The sequence below is a fragment of the Neodiprion fabricii genome, chromosome 4, assembly GCF_021155785.1.
Source record: "Neodiprion fabricii isolate iyNeoFabr1 chromosome 4, iyNeoFabr1.1, whole genome shotgun sequence".
Classification (NCBI taxonomy): domain Eukaryota; kingdom Metazoa; phylum Arthropoda; class Insecta; order Hymenoptera; family Diprionidae; genus Neodiprion; species Neodiprion fabricii.
Genome location: NC_060242.1, coordinates 1,589,228 through 1,604,467, shown reverse-complemented (window position 1 = coordinate 1,604,467; position 15,240 = coordinate 1,589,228). Strand labels below are relative to the sequence as shown.

Sequence of the window (15,240 nt, the reverse complement as noted above, 5' to 3'; positions counted from 1 at the left end):
CGAAAGTGCGAGAATGAGAAAATTTGAAAATCTGAAGCATCGAAATTCCGAGTGATCCAAGATTTTTAGTTCCATGAATTTCTGGCTTGGTGAAATTTCACCACTTTCTTTGTTTTGGATTTTCCATATTTTTACGTTTGTAACCCTGGTCATTCCGACTTTCGGTATTTCCAATATTTTTTACACCCACTCGTCGAGTAAACCGCGCTGTGCGATTATGTTTTAATTTTCCGAATGTTACTTTATGGTAAGTTTACTTTTTGTAACTCTGCTCTACCGTAACATGAATTTCCGGAACTTCGAACCATCGGCCTTCCGACCATTCGAAACTCTGTTGTTTCTTCAAAGTATGATTTCTTAACTTGAAGTTTCGCGATCAAATAATTCGGAATTAAGCGCTTTCGGAACTTCATCCCCTCTGAATCTGATTTCAAATTCAGCCCCTCGGTTCATCATCCCTCACGGAAATATCGAGCGAGCTGCAAAACACGGTAGCTGGAGTCAAGTGTTATTCAGAGAGGAAGAGAGAAGGGCAAGAGTAACAAAGGTGAGGATTCTGAAGTCCGAAGAGAATGGCTACTGCCACTCAAAAAGGGGTGGAGGGCGGCCTCCCTTCGTTCTTTTATCATTCCGACGAAGGTGCAGAGAGCGCCGAGGGCACTCAGTGAGCACGAGAGTTCTCGACTTGACTCTCTCTCTCTCTCTCTCTCTTTGCTTTCAGCGAGGTATCATGCCTGCTTACAAGTGAGCTTAATAAACAGCCCGGCCTCGAGAGCGCGCGAAACAAATCGCGATTTTTACCCCCGGCATGAAACTTTTCGGCGAGCTTTCACCCCCTCCTTATAAGACTTTTCTCCCGTCAACCGAGACGTGGACTTTAATGCCTGAGGGACAGTCTTGTTGCCTACAGATTGCGGAGGTATGCTTTATCGCTGAACCCTCTGAAGAATTCACCCGCCAAACGGAGGACGAAGGACGACGTCCTGCTGAAAAAAAAGAAAAAAAAAAAACTTGGGGGAATTAGGAGGGAAAACTTATTCGACAGCTGTCTTGTTTTCACCGGAATTGTTTCCGCGGCAACTTTGTAGACTTTAAGCTGTGTGCGTCGTGTGTCACGGACTCGCTGCGAACTGGAGAAACGGGCCTTTTCAACTTTTTTTTTTTTGCATTCCTGCTTTGGTTAGTTATTTTTTGTTTTTCATTATTTTCCCCCAGATGTCGACGTCGATGTTTCGCTCCCCATTCGTTTCCTGGACATTGAAAAATGATCTCTTTCTTCTGCTGCCCGCGTCTCTGAATCGGGTTAATATTTTAAACCACTCGAGCCACCCGAAAGGCCAAAACCACCACCCCAGCTTTTGGTCCCATCCTCGGTACCGTGTCAGTGAAAAACTTGATTTTCTGAGGGGAAAAAATGTACGAAACACGTTGGTACGTTCAGTCAACCCTAAAGAACCTCAAAGTGGATCTGTAATTGTGGAGAATTGCAAAAATTGCGAGGTTTTAGCAAAAGCTCTGTAATAAGTCCAATTAATTACCGGTATCTTTTAATTACTCGATGCTTTAATCCGGCTTAATCAATTCACCTTTCACCGTCCGCGAAAAAACCTCTCGTTGTTAAGCGTATAAATCTCTCGACGTTTCATTCGCTGCAGTCTTCGCTGTGCAGGATCATTCTACTGTTATGTGCAGATATTTTAATCGGGTAGAAAAGAAATCGCCAAGAAAGCTGCTCCTTGAGCCAACCTCTCGAAATTTCCAGCTATCTCTTTCGCCCTAAAAGTTTTCCCCTTTTTTTCCCCGCTTCGCGGCGGCTTTGATTATTCCCGTACATAGCGTATTCCGCGATAACCGCGCTTCCAGAGCTTGCAACGAAAAGCGTATAGGTATACAATGAGAGCACTTCCACCATATAGATTCGGCATTCCACCTGGACCGTGTTCAGTTTTCTTCTTTCCGGTTCTATAAACTGGGGTTCTCGGTATTCGCGGAAATTCACGATTCTTGGCAAAGGATCCCAGGATTACGGATAACGCGGTGAATAAATATCAGAGACGATTTTCACGGCGTGGGAATGCCAAATTTTTTTCTACATTTTCTCTCATTCTTTCTTTGATACCCCGCCCCCCGGTTTAATTAAACTGATCCGACAAAGCTTTTATCGGAAATTATTAAACACTCGGAATCGTTCCTCGATTTTTATCCTCCGTTCTATTCACTCGCACATTCTTAATTCATTCCATTCATTTTCCCCTATCGCTTAATTATCCACTTATCAAGCATTTCATTCGCATTCGCGAGCATCTATGAATAAAATACGATAAAATTTGCTACCCCAATTTTCACCGCGAAGTGGCTCATGCAGTTTTTAAATATAATTTCATCTCAATTTCCAGGAAGACTTTACACGTGTAGTTGTACGTGGTTCCTGCTCTCGGGTCCTTTTCACTGCGGGCAGTTAATAATGCGCAAGCTCCTCTTACCGCAGTTTTCTTTCATTATAACAAGTGGTCAGCAGCAGCAGGTCTCGGTTAGAGCAACGAGGTATAATCCCAGGCAATTAGTCTTCGCCCGGTTTTACCTCCAGGACTATTTTGTTCCTTTCATTTTATTTTTTTTACTTTTTTTATTTTCTCCCGTTCCGTCTCGTTTTTAGGACGATAAAGAAAGCCTCACGGTCAGCATTAGGTAATAAATAGGAGAAAAACACGAGCCCCTAATTAACACTCATTGCGTGAAATTTGGCCGTTTATTCTGCCAGAGATAGCAATTTAAACCGAATTCAGTCAAAAATTATCACAATTGCAATTCGTTGCTTGCAAATGATATGTATGTTTTTACCGTATGATTAAGGGAAAAACAAATAAACAAAATGAAAGTTGAATCTACGAAGGTAGGAAGTTAAATTCCGGTCTCTTTTATGGCTTGTTTAAGGAATTGGAGCGAAGCTACACCCTCTCAACACCTGGAGGCGGAAGTCCGATATGTTGTCCACCTTGCAGCCCGCCACCAGCACCAACGGCTTACATTTCGAGCGCCAGAGCGTCGTCTCGTCGTCTGGGAGTCGGAGGACCTTCATCCCCGGAAAGAGATCCGCTCGGAAGATTGCTCAGGTTAGCTTGAATCGGTGTATTTTTGTCTATTTATTTCAATTTATTTTATTTTTTTTCTTTAGAATTAACGAAAGCAACGAAGTTGAGAAAGCAGTCGGTTTCGGTCTTTACTGACCGAAAATCCGGACGGCACGGTGCAACTTTGAACTAAAACGCGTTTCCGGACTTTTGAAATTTCGCGAACCGAACTCGGATAGTCAGCCGTTTGTCAATTGTAACAGTTTCCATCCAACCTTCGACCGAAACTCGGCGGGCATTCTGCGACCGGAACATCGTTTAATCTTCGACGATCCGCAGAGTGCAAAACTCTACAAATTGAAATTTGTCGAACGTACTTCTGCGAAGTCGGGATCGGACTCGTGTATTGTGCGAATATTACAGAAGCGTGTTTTCCGTCCAACAAGGCATCGTTTCTGCGGTAGGTAAATAAATTCAAGAAAAAAGAAAGAATCAATCAATAAGTGAATATAAATGAGGAGTAAAAAACCGCGAAGCTTGGTTCATTGTCGTCTGTTGGCGGAAGAAGGCATTACCATATCATGTTTACGGTATAAAGTACCGAAGCACATTTGCCGCGAGGTGCGCGGGGTGGGTATCTCGTTTGACTGATCAACCGAGTCAACATTTGTCGAATCCGGTTTCGCGTAGATCAAAGGTTACACGAGTTCCTCAGCCGTGGTGGAAGGAGGAATGGATTTCAATTCGTGCTGAAATCGAACGGAATTGACGCTGCATCCATGATTCGGTCGCATGGCACTTTTTTCGCTACTAATTGCAGTAATCTTGAGGGGTTGTACGCAGTCAGGAGGCCACAAAAAAAAACAGCGATTTTTCAAGGATTTTTTACCAGGCAACAGTATTTCGATTTATTGATAGAAAAAGTTATGTACATATTGGGGTAATATTGAACTTCGTTCTGATATATTTTATTTACAAAAATAATGATTTTTAAAACTGCTAGAGCACCTCTAAAAGAAGGCTTTTTCCGGTGAGCAAGATATCTCTGGACTGGATCATCCAAAGTGAAAAAACAAAAAAGATTTAGTTAATACGAGGTATTATCTGATCATTGATCGAACGAATATGCATAACATTAATTTCTTATAAAACGGTGGCTTCTCAAAAAAAATTTTCGCCTTTGTCTGTTTGTGAAATGGAAAATATTTATCGGCGAGAAAAAGCCTTCAATCAAGGACTGGAAAATATATTCATAAAGCTTGCATAAAAATTTGATACTGATCGGTTCAGCCGTTTCCGAGAAATCTCGCTCACCGGCTTTGAAAACGTTATTTTGAGAAAAACGCGTTCAAAGTTTCCAAAGCTCTTTCATACGCTTCGGGGCGTCTTTGAAATTATACGCGTAACTTTGAGAATATTTGTCGAATTGACGTGAAATTTCCTGCACATATACTTGAACGTATGAACATTACTGAAGAAAAATTTAAGAAAAATCGATTTTTGAAATATGCAGACCAAGACCGACTGCATAATACAAGAAGAAAAATATCCCTCTGATTATTTTTGATTATGTATATAAGTTGTTGCATCGACTAATCCTCTCTCACGGCATTGTTGCAGATTCTTGAAGACCTTCTACCGGGAATTGGGGACCAGGGATCCACCCCACCTTCCGGCGTGGGCGGCTCCTCTACCTCTTGGCACCCTCTGCCCGGCTCATTTTCAGCCTCATCTACAGCTGATTCACAAAAGCGAGCAGGAGCATCGCCTCGAGAACATAAAAATCGACCAGATCTTCGCCCCCGTCAGGGTGAGTCGATTTTCGCTTTGGTTAATCAACCCCTTTTTGATACGTTTGCATTAAGATAACCGCTTTTAACCCCTTATTGCATAAATTGTGAAGGCAATGGAATAAAAATTCACTCACTCGAATAGTTAACGGAACAATTGGAGATATTTCTTGTGAAACCAGGCACATGGGGTACCTGAAATTTCACAGTATGTTTAGGGTTGGACCGGCCGATAGAGGACTCCGCAATATTACCGCGTGCACCGAACAAACAACACGCAAACGGTATCGCGAGTTTTCCATGCCTGGGGGAAACGGAGGACGGTGGAAATTGGGCAGTGTGCCATTCCGACTGTTCATGTTATGATTATACAGATAATTGGAATTCCCCGGTCTACCACTGCATTACGAACGGCTTTTCGCAGCTGCAAACACTCGCGCATTGCACACGCGACAGCTTCAATCAGATTATAAAAGTGGTAGAGAAGGATTGAGGGATGATATAACGTAGAAAAAACATTCAAGACTTTTGTACCACGGAAGTAATTGGAACCAATTTTACTCGTGAATGAGAAAGAGATACAATTTCCAAGGGGAGGGGGGATAGTTTGAATGACGTCGACTGTATGATTAGCCCCGTTTTCACCGGTACAAAATATAACCGGAAGAAGTTCCCCGGGCGAAAGGGATCCTCGATTTTTACCGATCACGGTTCAAGGAAGGAATCAGGCGGTGGAAGAAGTCGAAACGGGGTGGGATTCGCGGGGTTCTTCAACCGTGGATAAACAGATGAGACGAGGCTACCTGGAGCGGATCAGAGAGTATCGCGGGATGTATTTTATTGTTGGAGAGATACAGGCACGAAAGAGAGGAAGAAAGGAAGAAAGAAATAGACTTCCGTCGGTTTATAGCTTCAATCCTCCGAGTAGCGGGTAGCCAGTTCTCTTCTCCGAAACAAACCCCTACGCGAGAAGCGCGCACACACGCGATATAACGCAGCCCAAGATATCAAACCAAAGTATGATAAATTGGCAACGAAAAACGCGCACGCCAACATTTTTACGAGGAACGAATAATGCCGTTGGAATTGTAGTGTGCGTGCGGCGTATATTCATCGGTACCGATATTGCGATACCGAGAGTTCTGTGCACGTTTTTCTCGCTCTTCTGATGCATCACTTTGCTAATGGAACCAGCTCGAGAAGAAACGATTTTTCTCCAGTTTACGGTGCCTTCCTTTTTCTGATCATAGCGAATTGCGCGATTTCGAGGTTTACCTTTGTGCAAAAGTACCAGGCCTTGCTTGGGGGATATTATTTTCAATTTGTGTCTGACGTCGGGTGGAAACTGGGGGACAATTCTGTAAACTGGTTCATACTGTCGCTAATTATACTAATGCTTCCAAACTGCCACCGCGCTGGTCGCTTCAATGGAATGCAAATTAGTATCTGATGCAAAGGTGGAGAGGTTTCTGTGCCGGTTGGACATGTTACGTATAGGTATATGTATAAATGTACCTCGAGAACTAAACTGTATTCAACGGTGCTTGGTTTACATGGAAATGTACTGCTGGGGGAGGGGCTGTATTATTTACATACTTATGCGTATCGCTATGCATATGATATAATATTATACACGACGTTCTCTCGGGAGAGTAGGTACATCCATGCTGTATATTTAAATTTACGAAAATTTGTGTTGCTGGTTGAATCGTGCCTCTGTAAATGATCTACATATGTATTTAGATATGTGAAATAATATCTGCAGCGCGGATACGGGCACTTGTAGTGTAATTGCTTTACGCGTCGTTGCACAGAATCAGGTGAACCGTGCACGGTAATATTATTACCATATAAAGCTCGAAAATTGTCGAGATCAAACGGTAAGTTCGACTTTTTCCGAAGCTATCGAAACACTCTGGAGTTGCACTTCTTTAACCTTTATGGGTGACCCACACCTCTTAAACTTCTGAGTTGGCGCGTAAAAATAAAATACGTATCGAATATTTTTAGGTCCCCTGAAAAATATCGCAAAATGAACGAAATCGGCGATATGCATCTCGGGTATCTTCCAATGTACTCTCACATCGAGAGTAGACCTCAACCAACGAATATCAATGAATTCCAGCTCAGTGACGGCTCGGTGTCGGAAGCGCCTCGTCGAGTGGCTATCGAAGGAGGACCAGGAAGCGGTCGAACGACGCTGTGCCTGCGGCTTTTGCACCAATGGGCGACCCAGGTCGACGGCGGTTCACCGGCACTGGCGCTGATCGTGCCGCTCCGTGAACTCCGGGGAAGTTCGGTGCTGAGTTACCTGTCGCGAGAGCTACTGCCACGGACATCGGGGCTGGGGGACGCGGCTACCCAGGTGTGGAGAACGCTGCACCTGATGGAGGACCGCGTCCTCTTCGTCCTGGACGGGTACGACGAGTGCGTGGGAGGCCGGCCCTCCCTCAGCGACGCGATCGACCTCTTGGAGGGTCGCCTCTTCCCCGACGCCCGCATCCTGGTCACCTGCTCGCCCAAGAATTCCGGCGCTCTTTCGCCCCTCGTTCAGAGACGCGTTAACCTCGCTGGCCTCGAGTGGCCCCACGTCGAGAGATTATGCGCGGCCTATTTCATCCACAACGACATCGCCGATCGCGTACGCGACTTCCTCGAGGTCCTTAACGCCCAGCCGCAACCCGTTCGACAACTTGGACAACATCCCCTTGGATGGGTTATGCTGTGTTCGCTGTACCAGGACTCGGGTACGTTGTACGCTATATTGAACTAATTTTTGGGGGAGGGTTCGATTCGAAAGGTGAAGATTGGGCGACGGATTCGTTGTTATTAACTCAGAGCACCAATGAACAGCTCGCATTTCAGGTAAACTAGATGAAATTTATTGTCCAAAACTTGTATTAAAGACAGTAAGTTCGACGTCCAGAGGATAGTTAATCGTTGTAATCGCGACGTACTTTGGTCACAACATCTTAGAAATTGCATGAAATCGATTTCATTTGTTCAAAATCAGCTTGAAATAACTTTGAAAACGATTCTTGATCCGTAATTGCATAAACCTTTATTTCACTTATAGGAATATTTGTAACGCGTAGATTGAAGTTATTGCATACGTAAATGAAAAACTTGGGGTACTAAATAAAATACTTTTTTTTTTTTTTTATTGAAGAATACAAAAAGAAAAAAAACAGTCAATTTTGAAGGTCATATTTTTGCATTAACGAAACGTCCAATTTTCCAATCACGAAGTAACCGAAAGCGAGACGAAACGTGATTTCTTCGCGGACGATTTTTTCGATTTTGGCAAAAGACTGAGAAAGAAATTCTCCATCCGACATTCCCCGTGTCATTTATTTTTCCACCTTCGCTCTCATGGCTAATTAAAAATTCCTTCACCCCCTTCAGGCAGCCTCCCGGAGGAAGGGAGCGCACTGGTCCAAGCAGCGGTGAAATGCATCGTAAAGCGAAGCCTGGACCCGCCACTCTCCTACACCGAAGAAATACCGGGTCACTGCAGAAAGCGGTTGGAGGACTTCGGCCGACTGGCTTTGGGAGCGCTCCGCGAGGGGCGCTGCTGCTACACGGAGGCGGAGCTTCGGGCCCGAGGTGGGGGGTTAGAAGTGACGCGTCTGGGTTTCCTCACGCGGGGCCTGACCTTTGGCCAGCGCAGGAAGCCCGAGCTTTTCACACCGATCCACGCGGCAGTCACCGAGTTCCTGGCCGCCTATTACCTAACCTCGGTTGCTCAGTACGCCAACATCCTGCGCCGAGAGCTGGAGGGCCTTCCCGCCGGTATAATCGGGCACCTCGCGGGCCTGCTGGGCCCCAAGACCCACCTGATCCTAAACCAGCTCTGCCCCCTCGAGGTTCCGCCGCGGGCCGTCTTCTCCCTCCTTAAATCGGCCGGCGCAAGTGACGGCAACATCACCGCCGTCTGCAGACTCGTCGGTGCTGGCCCCGGGTTTGGGCCCGCTCCCAACGAGCCTCGCGTCGCTCCCCTCGTCCACACTGTTCCTATAGAGCTTGAGGGCTGGGCCCGCATCCTCGAGTCCTCCGCCTGCACGCTCGAGGCTCTCGAGGTCGTTTTTCAGGTCGAAAGAGGCTCGGATCCCAGGTTTCTTGACGACTTTTTTGAGGCCCTTGCCGCAAACGAGAGCGTCAGATTGGTCAGGATCACCTCGCTTCTCGGGCACGAGTTTCCGGTCGACGAGGCTCAGCGGCTTGCTCGTCACCTGAAGAGCGTACTCGGGAAAAATCGACTCAACGATTTCGAACTCGTCATTACCTGTCTGGAGGAGTCGGCGCATGACAGGTGAGTCGATTCGATTAATTCCACAACTCACCGTTTCTTTACGCTTATACATGTGTTAGAAAAATCTTGGTATCGGTAACTGTTGTAATCGTACGAGAAATGAAAAGTTCACTTTTTAAAATTTGGGAAATTTGATAAGGCTTAGTTTTATTTTCGCTGATAGTATCTAATATACAACTGCGTTATAGATTCGGTGGGTATTACTAAACAGCTGCAGTCAGCTGGACTTCGTAGATTTGTTTCAAAGCTGAAACATTCCTTTTCAATTACAACACTCCTGCCGAAACGAGGCAAATTTCGCAGCACGGTATCAAGAATATTCAATTAAACCGGATTACTCCGCCTGCGTATACCGAAGTATACACCCTGTGACTATTCCGAAACCCAGATAACTCGAGGGTCACAATGCTCGGCGCCTCTACTCGCATATAGACTGCAGATTGTGCCGGAGAAGTTTGTCGAGTCGATGTAACGGCGGGGTTGCATATAATGCAGCGTGTGCATGCATTGTTAAATTTTCAGCTTATACCGTATCTGTGTCCATATACCGTAGAGGTTTACGTAACTTTGCACGTAGAACTTGTCGCTCAAACTTCCGAGCAGCAAGTACTTTGAGTATGTATCCGAAGCGTTTGCCGCGATCCGTATTACCCGGTTCATCATAGACATCATACACACGTCGACCTATCGTCGAACTTTCAAAGTACCCCGGGTCTTCCATCTCGTTAATAACACGCTTACCATTATACGCTGTAAGCCGAGAGTTTTCTGTGAAACTCAACGCTGAACGCCTGCCGATAGGCAACCGAAGCTGCACTTTGGATATTTCGCCGTGAGTGATGTAGCTTCGGTTGCCTATCGGCAGGCGTTCAGCGTTGAGTTTCACAGAAATTCACCGATATAATATAGAAATGCGAAATGTTTTATTGTACTCGATTTACCCTTTGAAGCGTACACTTTTCGTTGCAGTTCAAATTTTTTGAAACTGTGTATTTAGGGGTTCTCGAGGTCATCAAAAATGGGGCCAGATCTGAGAAACTTTCGAAAGCGAAAATGGTGGGTCTAATATGAGCGAATAGAATCAAATTTTATATTTAGAGCCCGCCGTATTGGATCCGCCATCTTGAAGTTTCAAATTCTGACGACGGATTCGTTTTCAGCGACCCCAAAAACCAAAGATTACCGAGTTCCACTTTTCTAGTCCCCATAGCTTTCCCAGAATTACATTTATCCTGCAAAAACAGACATTTTCAACACTTTGTTTATTTATTTATTTATAGCGCTAACTATATTCGCGGAATCATCATAATCCCTATTAAAACAACAACACTGAAGTCTTAGAAGTTCAATTGTGCAAAAAAATGACTGCGATATCTAAAAAGTTAAATATAAAACTTGAATAACCGATTCAAAAAAGGTGTCTCGTATACGAGACGCTGTGCCGCAAAGGGTTAAACGATAATCGAACACTCACTCGAAGTAGACGGGGGAAAATTTGTCAATTTTTTTTTTTTTCGTTCTTCAATTCAGGCTCGAGTGCGTTGTCAGCGCACTCTGTCGGGGCTTGGCCAACGCCTCGCCGCAATTGGCTCGCTTAGTTTTGGACATGAATTTGTCCGGTGAACAAGTTTCAAGGGTCTGCGAGGCCCTAAGAAGCTGCGTCCAGGTCCAGGCTCTCCATTTGCCCCATCTCGGATGTGGCCGTGAAGGACTCGCCTCGGTCGCTGAACTCCTCAAGGAGCGGCCTCTCCTCGCCCTGAATCTCGCCGGAAGTTGGGGTGCCAAAAACGAGGATCCGTCAAGCTCGGGAATCAGCATGGGTGAGTTAATCTTTTGCCAATTTAAAAAAGGAAGAAGAAATTTTATAATATAAATAATCAATACGTCATCAAGAATTTGATATATATATATATAAATACAAATTATCGTACGGTGTTAAGTTTATAATTTCATTTTTAATTCTCTTTTCTTTTTCCTCTCTTTGTTTCTTTATCGTCGAAGATCGTAAAGTGAAGAAATCCTTGAAAACTTTACCCCCCTGTTTACGTATCGTCATCCTAGCCTGATGTGTAATTTTAATCCTAATATTTTCCGATACGAGGTGATCGTTGCCAAGGAATGAGAACAAAAATAATGGGAAAAATTATTGATACCAGTAAAAAACAAAAAAAAAAAATAAATAAATAATAAACAAAAATAACGACGAAAAACACGAGAGGGAGAAAAAGGGGGGTTTGAATGCGGATATAAAGTTTTGATATACCTAAAGTGCGGACGGAGTTTGGGAAGCTGTATCAATTTCGGTGTACATACCTAAGCACGATTCCCGTTTCTCGATATATCGCTATCTTTTATATATACGGTTATACGTGCCGCAAGCCGAGAGATATCATTTGAATATCAGCGTGTCAGCAAACAGCCTATTTTCAAACTCTTCGAAAGAGGGAAAAAGAGAGAGAGAGAGAGAGAGAGAGAGAGAGAGAGAGAGAGAGAGAGAGAGAGAGAGAGAGAGAGAGAGAGAGAGTGAAAGATAGCCAAGGATATATATAATATATATATTTTCCCGAATTTCAGCTTCCCGCATTCCGCGAGTTGTAGCTGCGTAAACATTTCTATACACACGTGATACGGGTGACGTTTGCGTATCTTTTGCCGGAGTTTATAGGATGAGTGATTCATGCAAATATCACATTTTTACTATAACACATCTGTACCTGACAAATTTGATTTCTCCATATCTTTCGCACAACTTGCGTCAATTTTTCTTTTTCAAATACGACGTGAACGTAATAAATTTAACGAATTTCGTTATACATACGATAAAATGATTGAAGTTTTCAATAATATCTTTAAACGCAACGTAGGTTGAATTTTTTTTTGTTTTTTTGTTTTTCAAAAAATTTCAAGCTAACCATGGTGGTTTCCAGTGATCCCGGAAGTCCTTGAGGTCCTGGAAATGTTCTTGAATTTTCCTTATCCTTGAAAAGTCCTGGAAATAATCTATTTTTAAGATTTGCCGCGAATGATATATTTATTTGTGTTTACTGAGTAAAAGTATTTTTAAAAATTGGTTACTTTTACTTTGGCCGTATTTTTATTTCTTCCTGAATGTTCTTGAAAACCAGAAAATGTCCTTAAAATGTCCTTGGATTTTTTGTGATCACGCGTAAAAAACTAGCAGCATAATTGTTAAACTTGACAAATCCCTCCCCCAAATTTTCTTGCGCATAACGCAAAATCAAGACTCTATACGTTATATATATATATATATATATATATATATATATATATATATATATATATTGACAGGGTTATTTAAATTTCGGCAAACTCATTTTCCCAGTATGTATTACGAAGGTATTACCTATCACACTGCATACATACATATATACATATATAAATATACTCTGTAGACTTCATGCGAGAAAATTGAAGATCCTTCTTCTACGGTAAAACAGGCTATATTATATTACAGGGTTAATATGAATAAAGATGAAGGCCTATTCGGTTAAAAGACGCCTGGCAGCTGAATGTTGACGAGAAGTGCGCAGGCTGGTACAGCTTTAAGCTTTGGCTTTATACCCGGGGAATAAATTCGCGATTTATAATTCGCGCGCAGCATCTCGCGGCTTTTCGACGCACCAGACAACGCAGATATTAATAACAATTTCGCGAATAAGGGGTGTGAAGGGGGTGAGATGCGTCAGGGAGCGGATCCCCGACAAATTCCGATTTCCAACCGCGAGTATATTCTCCCAACCCGCTTAATTCCACCGATTCGCAACTCGCGATTATCCCGCGTATTAATCAACAGTGTCAAGCCCCGTTCTCATCCCTCCTTAATGGGTTATACGCAATAGCTGGTTCCTCCATTTCCACCCCCTGTTTTACCGCCCCCGATTTTGCCCACCCTCACCGCGCCCCGTCTCATTCACTTAAGACGAACGAGAGTTCGCCAAAAGCACTCGGGATTGCGGTAATCTCGTTGCGCGTTGCTCTGGTTATACTCTGTAATGTTGTTCGTTATTCAAGTTCAACTTCTAGTAGATTAGAGAAAGGGTGAGAGGAGAGATTGAGATTCGGCGTGGCTAACAAACCGGAAGAATTAATTCTCTCCGACTTGTGGAAATGATAACTTTCTAACGCGTTCATTGACGCGAGAATATTAAATTAACAATATTTACAAATATTTGCATTACACTATGTGCGTATACGTAAGTACGCGAGAGGAAATAATTAAAAACAGACCGAAAATATAACAACAATATCACCGAAAAAATAACACCCGAAATTCTTCACCGAGATATTTTCGACAACGTTCAATATTGTTTTTCTCCTCGTCGAAAAGTTTCTCTAATACTTTTGCGTAGTCCTCCACTTGTTATTCCCGGCGAATTGATCGGTGCTATAAATCAAGGATTGCTGCGCGACCTAGAAACAAGCGGGGGAAAAATAACTCCTAGATCGTATTATTTTAGCGATGCTGTAATAATTTCTCGTCCACGAAATGAAACTGACGACGCGACGCACCGAAAATCCAATACTCGAACAACTTTTTATTTTATTTTTTTTTTGCCGAAAATTAAACAAGAGAAGAAAGAAAGAAAAAAAAAAAACACACAGACACGGAGGATCCAATTCGGGTTGAAATTTATCGCCTAAACTATGCAGGCGACCCGATAATTGGCGCCTGCAGAATTTTTCCACGACTCATCTACGTCCCTCGGTCTCTTGTTTTTCACCCCTCCGACCTTACGGGTCTCTTTTTTCCCTCGTATTATTTTATTTATTTATTTCTTTCTCACGCCAATTAATCCGTCAGCGTTTTTCGCCCGTCTTTCTTTTTCCGCCAGTTTGGACTTTTATTGCGCGCGTTCCGGCGATCAGAAATACTCGACGTTGGGTCAGGTCTCTTCTTGTAATGATTTAGCGACTTCGGAATACAACCGCGTATCTGTCTTGTCGCCGCTTTGAAATGGGTTGACGGATCGATTGACGACGGGAAAAAGAATCTGGACGATGAGTCGAAGACTCTTTTCTGTCCGCGTAACGCCGTCCCTTATTTCACGTGTATGAAACTCCTCGAGGCGACAGTTTACCGATAGTTTTCTTCCCCCTTCGCATTCTCTTCCACTTTTTGTTACTCTCTGCATTTTTTATGCCTCTTATCATCTTCCACCCCAACAGATACTTTCTCCCTTGTACAGTCCCTATTTCCCTCCTTTCTTTTATGTATATTTTTTCATCTTTCGTCTAACGCAGATTGAATTTTTGAAAAATCTGTCACACGTGTTCCTGCAGTGAAACTGCGAAAAGTCGTAAAATCGGGATAAAAGCGTCGACAGATGATTTGCAAAAATGGATAACAGTCAACGATTTTGGATATTCTTCGCCATTTTTATAATCATTTTTAGGGGGTGTCGCAGCTGCGAGATAAAAGAAAATTTCAACCCCTGAGACGCCTCTCGCGTTTAGGTATAACTTATTTAATAGATAATTGTTTCGACAAGCAGCGTAAAATTGTTGTGTCTAATATTGAAAATCCATGATAGATTTGTTATCGGTTGCGCACTTTGTCGGTAGGTATTTTTCCCGGAATTGCGAAACCACTCAGACCAATTGCCCCTCGCCTCGAGGTTTAAACTTGACGTAGACGTATTGCAGAACTGTCGGGTATTGAGGAAAGAGGGATAAAGAAAGAGAAGTTCAGACACCCGTTTTCAATTTACTTCTTCTATTATCGCGCCCGTCCGTCCGAAGGCTGATAATTGCCAATAGAAAACGATTTAGATACCTTCGGAGAGGTGGAAATGGAACTTTCCTCTTCGGGGAAATGCGAAAACGAATTCGTCAACGTCGCCGCGATTTTTCCTTCCCCGGAGAAATAAAACGAGCCGAAACGCTGAGGTGAAACTTCGTCAAAATACCTACCCAAGTTCGGAAGCGCTAGTTCGTGAAGTGGAGAAAATTTCGAGAGCTTTAACGCGAACGTGAGGGAGAATAAACGGAATAAGCGATCGAAACGACGCATTCTCAGGACTTGTTCACGAACTGCACGAACTGCAGT

The 15,240-nt window shown here is 43.5% G+C and overlaps 1 protein-coding gene across 1 annotated transcript in view; it reads left to right on the top strand.

Moving 5' to 3' along the window:
• LOC124179504 overlaps positions 1 to 15,240 on the top strand; it is a 72,432-nt gene that overhangs the window by 45,914 nt on the left and 11,278 nt on the right. Inside the window, exons 3-7 of the mRNA XM_046563961.1 lie at positions 2,935 to 3,113; positions 4,692 to 4,881; positions 6,987 to 7,608; positions 8,267 to 9,173; positions 10,704 to 10,993. Coding sequence (XP_046419917.1) covers positions 2,935 to 3,113; positions 4,692 to 4,881; positions 6,987 to 7,608; positions 8,267 to 9,173; positions 10,704 to 10,993 — 2,188 coding nt within the window. The remainder of the gene's footprint in view (positions 1 to 2,934; positions 3,114 to 4,691; positions 4,882 to 6,986; positions 7,609 to 8,266; positions 9,174 to 10,703; positions 10,994 to 15,240) is intronic.